This window comes from Pseudopipra pipra, chromosome Z (genome assembly GCF_036250125.1).
Source record: "Pseudopipra pipra isolate bDixPip1 chromosome Z, bDixPip1.hap1, whole genome shotgun sequence".
Taxonomy (NCBI): Eukaryota; Metazoa; Chordata; class Aves; order Passeriformes; family Pipridae; genus Pseudopipra; species Pseudopipra pipra.
In genome coordinates, this window is record NC_087581.1 from 34,210,345 (window position 1) to 34,223,971 (window position 13,627).

General features: G+C 35.6%; 1 protein-coding gene across 5 annotated transcripts in view; it reads right to left on the minus strand.

Moving 5' to 3' along the window:
- PIP5K1B (phosphatidylinositol-4-phosphate 5-kinase type 1 beta) overlaps positions 1 to 13,627 on the minus strand; it is a 105,232-nt gene that overhangs the window by 66,966 nt on the left and 24,639 nt on the right. For all 5 annotated transcript variants that reach the window (XM_064641014.1, XM_064641012.1, XM_064641013.1 and 2 more), the window contains 2 exons: positions 3,417 to 3,494; positions 2,735 to 2,803 (listed from right to left, as the gene is read on the minus strand). In XM_064641014.1, coding sequence (XP_064497084.1) covers positions 2,735 to 2,803 — 69 coding nt within the window. In that variant the 5' untranslated portion in view covers positions 3,417 to 3,494. The remainder of the gene's footprint in view (positions 1 to 2,734; positions 2,804 to 3,416; positions 3,495 to 13,627) is intronic.

A 13,627-nucleotide genomic window follows, 5' to 3' on the forward strand; every position in this document is an offset into this window, starting at 1 on the left:
ATTTACATTCATGCAGCTGGCAAGTCAGCTGACTACTACTGGAGGTCAGAAATAAACTTTTCTCTTATAAACAAGATTCCTTTTTTCCCCCAGGATGCACAGACAATTAGTATCTTTGGGAACGCTCCCGAGGCCACATATGCTAAAGAACTACAGGACAAAAACCAAGCTACAGTCCTCTGTTTTCCTCAGCTGAACAGTATAACCTTCTATTTTTATGTAAATTATTATGTAATTTATTATGTAAAAAACCCATAATGTATTTATTATGTAAAAATAAATTTTGGTAAAAATTTATTGTGCAATTTTTACATAATATTTGTATTTAAATAGAAATATTTAAATACTTTATTATTATGTAATAATAACTTATTATGTAAAAAAAATGTTCAAGTGAAGTTTCTGAGCAAGGTGAATAGATTAGCAAGCATTATCTGTCTTCAAAACTCAATGAGTATCTCGACTAAGTGCCCTTGAGATTAAGAGCAGTGGTAAATTGGAACAGAAACTGCCCAAGTAGCTGAAAAAGCACCAGCTGAGGGAACAACCTCTCCCCCAGCCCAGATTTCTGGAGGAAGTAGCACTGGAAGTCACAGGACAGAACTGCAAGTATTTTTCAGCCAAACCAAACAAGTATAACAACACATAAATGGAGAACTGTAAATGCAAACCTGTGTAAAAGAGCAAAGAAAAGCTATGTGGGCAATAAAAGACAGGCAGGTGTTAACTGTAAACAAGCATTTAACCAAGCAAAATCTCTTTGTGTAAGTTACCTAAAAATATGGAACTAACTGGGAAATGACATGAAATGCCTCTGATAAACATAGGTCATACCAGGCTTAACCTGTAACCCACTTCCTGACATCTACTGTTCATTCCTCTGAACATAAGAAATAGGAAATGTTATATGGAATATCTGAAGAAGGTGAGGATCAAAGAGTCACAGAATGGTTCAGGCTGGAAGGCACCACTGGTGGGGTTATTTGGTCCAATCTCCCTGCTCAAGCAGAGTCTTCAAAGTCTAACAGAAAGTGCAAGGTTTGTAAGGAATTTGGCTTAAGAGAAGAGAGACATTGTTAAAAGTGAGACATCAGGCAAAGACATGCTACCTGTTAGCCCTGCATGGATAAATTGTGGGGTCAACACTTCCTAATTTTTTATTAACATTATCATAAAAAGGAGGTGTATGATGAGTATAATATTTGGTGATAATATTTAACTACGGGGCATATGCAACACAAGAGCTTGAACACAGAACAACTGAGGGTGTAATTATACAAAAAGGAAATAAACTGACATAAGACACAGACAACTGGTGGTTCAGGGGAGAGCACAGAACTTGGAGATGATAGTCACTGTGACCTTTCAATGTGATGTGGCTGTGAATTCTATGTTTTGTCAGAGAGGTATTTTGGTATTTCCAGTAAATACACAGAGTAATTTGTGCCATGGTGAGAAGCCTTTACACAACTTTCTCTGGAATTTTGTGAATTTATAGTCAAAAAGGAACAGAGAAGAGTATGTAGAATGACTGGGGGGAATGGAAACTACATATGGCTACCTACTAGTCTAGTCTAGCAAAATAAAACTGTGTAAGTGTTCATCTCAGGCACTGAATTTTTCTTCCTTTCTCATAGTAAGTGTCAAGAAAAATTTAGAGTTTAATATTTTAAAGTCATAGGTTGGGAGATTGAATATAACCTGTAACTAAAAAGGGGGGAAAAAACCAAATTTCTCAAACATTATTTCTTTTTATTTCTGAGAAAATTATCTGTAATGTTAAAGACACCCAGATACTGAAAATGTAACTGCCAGCAAAAGGGGTGGGAAAAGAAACAGCAGCTTAGTAATCTTCTGGGTGCTGTAAGTGACACCCAGAAATGAAAAACTTTTAACATTAGATGTACTGTAGAAGTATTTGAATCTCTGTGCTAGATTACAGAAATTAAGAAAAAAACCAGTCAACATTTCTTTGAGGTGATCTGCCAAGAAAAAAATCGAATTTGGCAGCTAACAACTTGGTTATGTAAATACATACATATATATACATATATATATATGTATATATGTATATATATATATATATATATATATATATATATGAAAAGGTGTATTTATAGCTCCACTTAGTTACCAATATTGCTAGTGGACCGAAATAATGCTGGTCAAGACAATCAGTGTCAGAAAAACAAACCCCAAATCAGTATCACCTACTGTTACAATATCTAAACGGATCTGTTCTGCTACTATTGATGCATGCTCCTACACTAAATACATCCTCTCTTAAATAACATTTCTTTTTTTTTTAAACACATAGCAAACAAATAGTGGTCTGTTTGACAAAGCACTGAAGAGGTGATAAGGTTTATAGTCCAGACACATTGTATAAACATTCAAAGCATTTGGGAACTTGCTGTACTAAATTTCTCAAAACAGTATTTATGCCCAGAGGTATATCTGTTGCTAAGAGCAAAGAATTTCTATAAATCTAGCAAGAGTATATACTTTAAAGCTGTACTGAACACGCTTTAAATAGTCAGTTCTGCAGTGGGCAGAAACATCTTATGATTGATTTCACAGAATGAATAAAGTACTTACAAAAAAATCCATGGAACATATGTTATTTGTTCTTGTTTTTATTTAGTTCTGAAATATATTTCACTTACAGCAGATCTGAATTAGCAACATGAAGGGAAAAACATACAAAAAAAAGCTTGTTGTAAGTTTTATTTACCTTTTTATATGTTTTCTCTTCATTTGGTTTTCCAGCAGTAACATCTCCATTTTCAGTAACAGACAACATCTAATAACAGAAGCTTAAGTTATAAAGAAGGTATTTGCTTTAGAAAAGTGTTCAGAAAAATCAGACAATTTATTATCCATTTTTTGCTAAATTCAAACTTCTCAGAGGATAGCAAGTCGCCAAGATCAGTGACACATCTAGGATATTCCTAGAAATGTTTTTCAGGCAGACTAAAAGGATAGTGCTGTGCCAGGAATATGTCCAGCACATGACTGATTCTACACAACTCTCTCTTTCCTTTCCCCACACCAGTATGCAAGTCTGCAGTGAAATCTTGCTCCTCTGCATACTGCATGAGATGTTCCTGACAGGTCCAGTGATGGGCAAAATTATGAGGCTTGTGAGCCAGATATTCAGTGGCATGTCTCAGAGGTCCAAGGCCTTTGGCTGCATTGACATGCTGTACCTCCTCAGAGTAGTAAGAAGATATTTTACATTGCATCTTATCACAGCTGTAAAGCAATGTTGGATCAAGAATAAACCACTAAGTTAGAGATAACTTGGTCAGACACTCTGAATGTGTCTGCTGAAGTAAATAAAAAAAAAGCTACGATGATGTGCTTTAAAATCATTCTAGATTTTACCAACACTTTCTCAATGGAATTATACTTACTCTTATGAACAACAGTACAAGTCATCTGGAGCTGAGAGTGAAGATCAAGCCATTGGTGATGCTGATGTTTTCCAGAACCTATTAAAAGAAAATTCTGTCATCACTATGCCATCACAAATTTCACCTCACAGAATAGCTTTAGATTTCCTTTTTCTACAATTCTTTGGCCCAAGCAAGAATTCATCTACAAGTGTGGCTTTTCAAGAATCATGTCAAAGAATTTGATTACTAACAGGTCATTTAATACACTTAGAAACTAGCAGTATTACACAGGAGGAAACAAGTGCAGTCTAATTTCCATTTGCCCCAGATATTCCATTACCGTGGCACAAGCAACTCTACAATAAAACATTTATGAAGAGCAGTAGACATACATACTCTGGAGTGTTGTGTAATTACATGCACTCTTATAACCTTATAATCTCCAATCACTTATAAGCAATAGCAATGATGATTTGGAGGACTGCACACTGTATAGGTCTAGACAACAAACATAGTAATTTTGAAAGTTTTCTATAATAGTAGTTACTATCAGCATGATTTCTGTGAGTAGTCTTGTTGAGGTGATCTATTTCCTTGTCTAAATGGTTTGACTAAACATATGAGAAAATATTATGTATCAGATGCTACCTGATACCTCTTTGGAATCGACCCTCCCGCTCATCCCATATCCATTTGAAGTCACATCAGTAAAGCTGTTCTTCAAATACAGCAGAAGAAAAAAAAATCTCATTTGTCTTTAATCAGCACAATAGCATCTTGTACATAACTAAAAATTGATTTTAAAAAAGTATTCTCAGGCACCATTCACTTAATTTAGTTGTCAGTTATCTGAAGAGTGTACTTAACACCAGCAAGAAACCTTTTAAAAAGGCTTCAGTCAGTATTTTCCTTCTCTTCAGAGAAGACACAAGTTTACAGCCTTTGTTTCCAACCCTGTGCTCTGAACAACTCCTAGTCCTAAATGCAGACTCGAAAGAATCACATGTACTTAATGCAGAGTTCAGACAAAAAAAAAAAAAAACAACCCTGTGTTTCACAGTTTAGTTTCCCACACTGGAATCATTGAATCATATGCTTCTTAACTAACACAAACTGCAATTTCCATGACTCTCAAGGAAAAGTGCCCTACACATTTTCCCTTAGAGCTACAGGGATACCAGTTTAATTTCTCTGATCATCCAAAAGCCCACTGTGTCAGCACCACCCTGCCTACCACGCAGCCAGAGTTTTGAGAACTGAGATGGCTGACAGCAAACGCAAGCTTCCTACCCAGCTTTGAGTTTTTAATTGCATTTTCCTTATACAGCTGAAATTAATCTTTTACTAACAGCTTAAGGCATTCATTTTGGCAGATTATAAGTAACTATCTGTTTTTAAATAACCTTAATTGCTTAGGCCCAGATACAGGTATTGGTACTAATACCTGAATGGCCTCTCAGCTCAATTTCAAGTTAACTTTAAAATTTCCAACAACTTCAGTGAAAATGCTATTCTTAGGTTTCTACAGGCCTCATGCATTAGTTCATCCAACCCAAAATCAGTTCTGCCGTCTTTCAATTATCAAGAAAACAATATTTGTTTGAAGAATGCATTTCTTAACATATTTAGATAATTTTCTTAGATAAATCCTTCATTAGAAGCACTAATAAAACAGGCTTCTTTAGGAATCACATTCCAAATAAAAGCCACGTAGCTTTTCACTACACGTGCTGTCTTGTCCAGGCTGATAGTCAAAGTTTAAATAGTTTTCCTAACTTTTAACACAGACATATCCCCAGGTGTACTGCTGGCAGGCTTCTACAGTGAGTTAGTACATTCAAAAAGAGAAACCTCACTTGAAAGCAAACATATTGATAACTTCTCACAAGGCATAATCTATAATTTTAAATATGAGTAAAAAACCAAACCAAAACAAAATGAAATGACACTTTAATGGTACAGGTTTTTCATCTCTGAGAGTCTGAAATACACAACTGGATTTTTTGGGGGGGTTGGTTTTCTGTTGTTGTTGTTGTTTATGTGAATGCATTGGGATGAAATACACAATTTTGGAATTAATGGTTCTCATATTTCCGTGCATTACAGATACCTGTTTATTTGCTCACTTTCTGATCCTTAAACAGTTCTCTTCCTCTGGGAAGACACAGAACTCCCAGAATGTGGCAGATGACTTCTCAGAAAAGTACACAGAATCTTATATTAAATTCATACCAATGATACTAAGTCAGCATCAGACAAAATAAGATGATCAGACTAATTTTATCTGTCCTAAGTAACTGGAAGTTTACAAAACAAAACTGCACTCTTGATAGTAGTTTGTTAGCACAACATGTAAGGATGTTGACAGGAATTTTTGGTTCTATAAACAGTATTTATAGTGTATTCCATTAAAAAGAAATGGCAGGTTAAATTCCTTGGTAGCCCTTGTCTTCTGCTGTTACTATTTTAAAGCAGTATCTTCTAATATAACTATGAAAACCATTTTCTTTACTGCAAAATTCACTTTAACTGGTGAGATTTGTCCAAGCACACTTCTCCTTGCTGAAGTTGTAAGAGTAGCTTTTAAAGTCAGTTCCTCAATTCACTAAAAGGACTTGTAGATCTATATGGCAACATTCTTCTACCAAAACACTTGATAGAAGACAGTCACACATGTTCAATTTCAGCTCCGGTGTGAAACTGTTACACAAAGTTTTGCCAGAAGGGGCAAAACTTCTAAACCAAAACAGCTCTGCAGTGGAAGAAATCCATGAACACACAGTCATTAATGAAAAGCTACTCTTTTTGTACTTGTTCTCTTGTGTTTCCCTCCATCTTAAGTACTCCAAAACCATTCATGGTATTCTTGGAGCTACCTGAAAGCAGGTCTAAGATCAAATGGCACTCTCTTACTTCTCTGAAATTATAATGACTAGAGCACGTAACTTCTTAGGCACCAAACAAACTTCTCTTACAGATGATGCATCTATAAAGTCTTCCTCCTGTCTGGATTCTTTGCCAACTAATATGATATGCACATCAGCACCGAATTTCCAAATTAGATATCATCTTGTCATGTCTGTTTTTCCATGAAACTTGCTGGTACTCTAGACCACTGTCAAATTTAGTTGACAAATTTAGGTCAGCCAGAATTGACAATAGTTTTTCCCCTTCCCTCTCCAGTAGAATTTGAACAGTAGGATTATTTATCAGATTATTTGCAAATGAAGGGGCTTGGGACACACAAAACATCCTCTAACACACATACAAATTGCCTACATACACATTGTTTCCATAGGAAATCCAGTTAAAAATATCAGCACACTATCAACACTATTTTCAGAGGAGGCAGAGCAGTTGTTAACATCATATGAATAGTGTGCCATATATTGGTTTTGTTACATTTTGGCTTCTTTACAGAGCTTCTCTTCGTGCTTTAAAACAATGCTGACTATAATTTTTGTTATTTAATTGCCTTCTTTCTGAGGTTACCAGACAATGCAGAATGGTGTTTAAAAACCTGTAAGCATTGCTAAGCAGAATGCCAATAAGCAGAAGTAAACAAGTGAAAGGAAACATAATTTAGTGCAGTGCACAGAGTGAGAAAAAGGGGCAACACGTCAGAGATCCTACAGCTTTCTCAACAGTCATCACACGTTAACCCCCTCTCCAAAAACCTTGTGTCTTTTAATGTCAGAGAACATTCGTTGTACATGAGTGTTCGGGTAGTTACAGAGCCCTCAAATAAAAACTGTGGCCACTTAGTTATAAGAAAACATATATATACAGTTCAGCTATCTATTTTTCTTCTTTTTTTCTCCTATTTTTTGAAAATAATATCCCAAACACTAGTTTGTGCAATGGATTCACTTTGTACCAAAAGTCATGTAGCCATCTAAGATCTAACTTTATGCCCCCATACCTGAAACATCTAAGGAATAAGAGTTAATATATATTTTAAAACAAATATATCCTGAGAATGAAGTAAGTTTTACTTACTGCAATGCAATCAACAATCATTAAAAATTCAGAAAAAGCTTCAAATCTGAAAACCCCCTTTTTTTTCCTCCAGGAGTTTTTAAATTTAGAGCTTCAATCTGAGAGTATTTAGTCCACCTGGTTCCTATAATGCCTGTCAGCCTATTAAACCTCTACTGTCAAATCCTGTGATTCTTCCAAGCAGCACTGAAGGATCTCTTATGCCTTTCCAGGCACCACTGTAAAAGTAGAGCAAACGTTTTACTGCATTGTAGATACCATTAATTTATGCCACTATAAAAGAATAATTTAAAAAAATAATCTACCCTTTCTGCCTATCAAGAAGAAAAAAAATATGTATTGTATGAATTGTAAAGGATAGGGAGGAAAAAAAGGGAAGAAAAACCGAAAATTTTTAAGTCTGTTACCTTGTCAAGTTCTCCCTAGACTCAACTGGTTACGGAGGTTTTAATACCAACTGAAAATTGAATCTCGGTGAAATTTGTGATAGTACTGTTTTTGCCCTAGCGAAAACTGGAAAAGGCTGGTCTTGTTAATTAATGCTAGGATGAACAATTTCAGAGTGAACAGCTAAAAAAAAGCAGACCAGAAATCGTGATGCCTAACAAAAAAAAAAATTAAAAATTCAATGACAACCCTGATCATATCGTTTAGTTTCAAGTCCCAATTAGTCTATCAATCTGATTTCTTCTTTTATTTTGCCCCAAAAATAAGAGGAAGGTGAAAATCAAAAGTAGTATGCAAAGTGATGAAATTCACCACTAAAGTAAAAGGGAAAAAATATCTTGTCCTCCTTCTCATGGTCTTCATGATACCATCAGGACAGCATGAGAAGCTGCAAGCAACAAGCAAAAACCATCACACAACTGCCATTTGCACTGTTCTTCTAGCTGTTCACACCACCTTTATTTACCTAGTTTGATAACACACATTAGTTTCAGGGCCCTACCAGACCTCTTAGTCTCTCAGCAACTAATCTGGGTACAATGCCAAGATTCTGATACTGTTTGATTTCTACAGTGTCCCCCTTATTTTCAGAAACATGGCACAGTATTTGGATTTCTTTTAAAACAGTAATAACAGGAGAAGCAGTGTAGAACTTCAGCAAGTATCACCTCCATCAAAGTTTACAAATACTCAGAATATAGTCTGATAACCCAGGAGATTCAACAACCTACAAGAGTTCCTTCCTCTTCCATTTAAAATGGTACTCTTTGTGCATTACCCTGTTCTTCAAGGCAAACACACTACAACTGTAATATCCAGGGTCATACAGACAGCCACAGCAACAGCACAAACTATAGCTACGTATTTTATTTTCTGTAACAAATCACATTTTTTGTTTCAAAAATAATCTGCCATGATTTTTTCAGATGAAAACTTACAGGGAGGGAAATGAAACTGCAAATTTATTGAAGGAATCAAAGTGTAGAAGTCCTTGAAAACACAGCATACTATACTCCTTTAAAAAAACCCACATTTCTTTGCATTTGTAACTTCTGTGGTTTTTTAATTCTGCATCTCATAGATAACGTGAAAACCCTCTCAGAATAGGTGAGTTGCTTTTTTTCTCCTCCATGACTTTACAGATCAGAGCTTCATTCAAAGAGTCTTAAATCTATCTCACTCTTCTACTGCCTATTAGCCTATTTAACTTCTACTGTCAGCTGTTGTGCCTTCTGCTCTTCCCTAAGGATCTCTTATGTCTTTCCAAACACCACCTGTAAAAGCAGAACAAACTTCCTACTGCATAGTAGATGGTGTTGATGTATTAAGAACTAAGGGACTTATTCAAATCACTGACCTCAGATCAGCAATGAGAAAGAACAAACATTTGATCTCTGACTTAAATGACGTCACATTGTGTATTTTGCAGAAACTGCTAACAGGCCCTCCTTTTACAAAGTGAAATGTCTCCATTAATTTCACATTATTTTGTAACAGTCTGAACGCACAAAAAGTAGAAAGGGATATTTGTATGTAGCCAAAGAAGACTTCCCAATTGCTACTTAGTTTTTCACAATACTGACTTCAACAACAACAATACTGATGTGCCAACAACAGTAGTTTTTAGAAGACTAGCCATCTTCCTATAAAGCCATCCGGAATCAATAAAATTAATAAAATTGTCAAGATAGGGTTTCTGAAACACAAGAAAGAAGGACACGTCTGCATGCTATATACAACTGTATGCAATAGAAGTTAGGGTAGTATCACAGTGAAGGGCACAGGTAGAAGTCATTGCAGAGCCCAGAGTCAAAGTTGTGCTCTTTTACTTTGGCAACTTTGATATGGCAATGGGCTAATGTTACTAACACATACCAGACACTGCACTTTGAGATAACACCACCACATAATGCATGGTGTCCAATAAAATACTCCAGCATGTCAAGACAAATGGTTGATAAGGAGAGCAAAAAGAACAAGCAGTGGGAAAATTCGTCCACATTTGCCTTCAATGGTACATGAAAAATAGAATGACAGGGATCATGTAACACTGTGGTCATGATTTTTTGGAAGGAAAGCAAGGCAAGCTGCATCACTCATATAATCAGTAGGTAAGCTCCATGGGAAATGACACCTCGTATATGGCAAAAACAAGGTCAGTGAAAGTGTTACTAATTTCTAAATGAATGACACAAACAGAGACAAAAACAGTCCCACCTTGCTGGGTGGGGAGTATATATAAAAGAGGAATTTTAGTCATCTGAAACTCCAGAAAGAGTCAGAGGAAAAAGAAAAATAGGTCAGATGGACCTCGGAGAAAGCTAAGTATAAAAAGAATAGAGTGAACATGCAAGATAAAAAGTAGAAAAGCATGGGACAAGTTACTTTGATAAGAAATATGTATGTAACAATAAGAACTTCACAACAGTTGTAATGCTCTATTTTGAGACATTCATCTCTTTACCCATCCAAATTTTTCCACCTCAACAGAAGGTCAACCACATCATACTTTTCTTCACCAACTCAAAATTGCTATGCAATCATAAGTTTACAACAGAACAACATAATAAAAAAAAAAGATAATAGAAATTATTTACTTAAAGGAACATTCCAAAAGAGATTTTGAGTGGACAACACACAAAAGCTACAGTTAAAATAATTCACATGCACTAAAACAGATGGTATAATTTGTTTATCAGTTCTACACAGGCAACTCGTAAATGAAACACTACTGGGAATTATTCAGTCCATTTGCATATTAGCATGTAATTAATCACAACAAAGTTTGCAGAAGGATATGTCATGGAAACACTGATCTCAGTGCTGGAGTGGATTATTGTGATTTTCAAGTTCTCTATGCTTTCTTACCCTGGGTCCTGCAAATATAATTTTTGTACATACAAGTTTTACTGAATGCTAGCTAAATTAAGCTGCTCAGCAGTTAGATTATCTAAGAAATTCAAGTCTTTTAAAATCACATTTTTGTCTCCATTTGAGAGCCATTCCATATAGCCACAAAAAGACAGCTGAAGAGTGGAACAGACTACCTAGGAGGATGTGACAGGTAACATTGGAGATTTTTTGACAGATTAGACATACAAAGTAGTTGGTAGTGTCTTGAAGGAAGGGAAATACCTGGATACTCTGTCATGATTACTCCTGGTTCCCTTAGTGTTACCATGTATCACTCAGACAAGGTACCTACAACAATTTCAGCTCATCCAGGCTGGTGCTGCTATAGTCCTGCCTTCCATGCACATATTTGCTGGCATCCTTATTATGCACAGTGCTACTCCAGCCCCAGAAGAACTCACCTATACAATCAAACTAACAAAAAAGTAACCTAACAAAGAATATTAGTCCTAATGGAACTCCTTACAACAGCAAGCACAGCTTTGATATGTTCACACCTGAGTTCAAGAAGAAACTGGGAAGGGGATGAGGAAGGTGATACAACCTATTAGACCCCCGGTCCATGACGGAGGAGAGACTGATTGCCTCAATCATGTGACTGATTGTTTCAATCATTCATATAATTTAGTGTAACTTCAAAGTCACCATTCCACTAGTGACAGTATCAGGAAGCAAGACTGAGGGAGATGGAAAGAAGTGTTAGCAGCAGTGCCTGATGGGGCAGACCAGAACTGAGGTCAAGATTAGCTTGGGGAAAATAGCTACAGTAAGGCACAGCTAAGGTTAGGTTTCCAAAAGTGTATTTAAACAGCAACTTGTTTTTCAGGTGTCTAGCTTGTGTGAAAAATAAGGTCACTCAAGAATGGGCATAGAAGACTGATGTAAGCACCAAATTCAATAGTTACATCTAAATTTAGATGAGAGACACTCTAAGTTACTCTACTGAATAATAAAATCTATTACAAGGAATTACAAAAAAACACTACTGTTTTCCTCTAGGAAGGTTAAATCTGCAATTAGTAGAAGTTTTACTTGGACCTCTCCAACTTAATTTTAGTAAGCATTTAACTGAAAGCTCACTTTGTTCTTGAAAAGAATTTTTAAAAACTGTCTTGGACCAGCCTCAGCACAGAACAAATCCTATATCACCAAAATTCCTTTGATTACATTAAGAGCTCTCAGTTTCCTATAGAGTAAAAGTTCCTCAGATGCCTTTCCCAAATCACTTGCAAAGCTATAGAAAAGGAAACCATTATCCCATTTTATTACATGCCTGGTAAAGAAAAAAAATGGAGTCTTCTTGGTATAAAGGAGCTTTCTAATGTGTTTCTTTTTAAACTATCGAGAAAGCTTCAAGGGAGAAAAAAATAATTTCAGAAGCTGCATCAGACAAGAGTAGCTCAAAAAAACAGACTAATGTAATAAAATATAATTCTGAAGCCAGTTAAGGAAAGAACTGCTCAGCATGTAAGGAAATACTGCCATGTGTCACAGCTCCTATCTAGTTGCCATCAAACCAGGACAGACATTTTACAGCCACTAGAGCAGAACTGCACCAATATGTGCACGAGAAGAACTGCCAGTATTTTAAAGAAGTTATTCCATTCTCTGACTGGAATACGTCTGCTTAAATGTAAAGGTTACTACTGCCCTTATAAGTAATCATATACTTCTGTTCTCCAAGGCAGTCTTTGATGGACAGAGCAGAATGGGTAACTGACTACTTATTCTCCCAACAGTATGCTTTGGCACTCATCTGAATTATCAACATATTTGCTCTGTACTTTATGAAACCAAAACATATCAACATACATACATACCCTACTGACATTAAGAAACATGAGATACATCTTGTTAAGAAGCATGTACAGCTGTTTTAAGGTATGGACACTAAGTCATATAATTTTTAAATGGCAATACAAATGTTTCCAAATAAACGTTTTTAAGTAGTTATTTACAGCCAAATGACATAAGCAAATTGTTTTCCAACAGTATTTCACTCACCAAACCAAACTGAAAAACCTGTTCCTGAACATTTTTGGCAGCAAGAAAGTAAAATGAAGTCATTACTAAATGTTTTTGCCAATTCTGAAACAGTCTATTATTTTTCAGATGTGGTTTATACTCCACATATAGTTGCACCACTATGAACATTTTTGTATTAAAAAAAAGTAAGTTCAGAAACAATATATAAGCACCACCACAGTCTTCCCCCCCAGGAAATTTTTTGCAAACTACTAGCTGGGTTTTTTTAAAATAGTCTAGCTGTAAATAATATTAATATATTATTATTATATTGATATTTTAATTAATTAAAAATTAAACAATCACTATAAGTAACGAATACATCTGCATATAAATTAGCTTTTCCAACACAAGAAGTCCATGAACATCACACAAATGGGACTTGAAAAGAAAATGGTTCACTACCAGCAACAAGAGTAAGCAGCAAGTGATCTTTTAGTAGCAGAACGATACACAGCCCGACACCAACCTGTGAGCTCTTCCAAGGGAGACTGGTGTGAGTTTTCCTGCAAATGAAAGAGGTCTCTGAATTCTTGAGAGGCTTGAACACCCATATCCTTCCTTCACACAAAAGCTCTCTGAAACACTATCTACATCTCTCAATGCATCATTATAACTGGGTTAAAAGCATCATCATGAATAGGTTAGAAAAGGCATATATTATTATCTGTAAGTCAGTTAATAGCCCACACCAGGGTTTTCAAAAGGTAAAAATTCAGCTTTCACTGTTTAGAAATAAAAAACCACACACACCAGTAATCACATTTTTGCTCAATGTATACTGTTTCATGAATCATTAACAAGAAAAAGACTGAAATTCCATCAAGATGGCTATGAATATTATA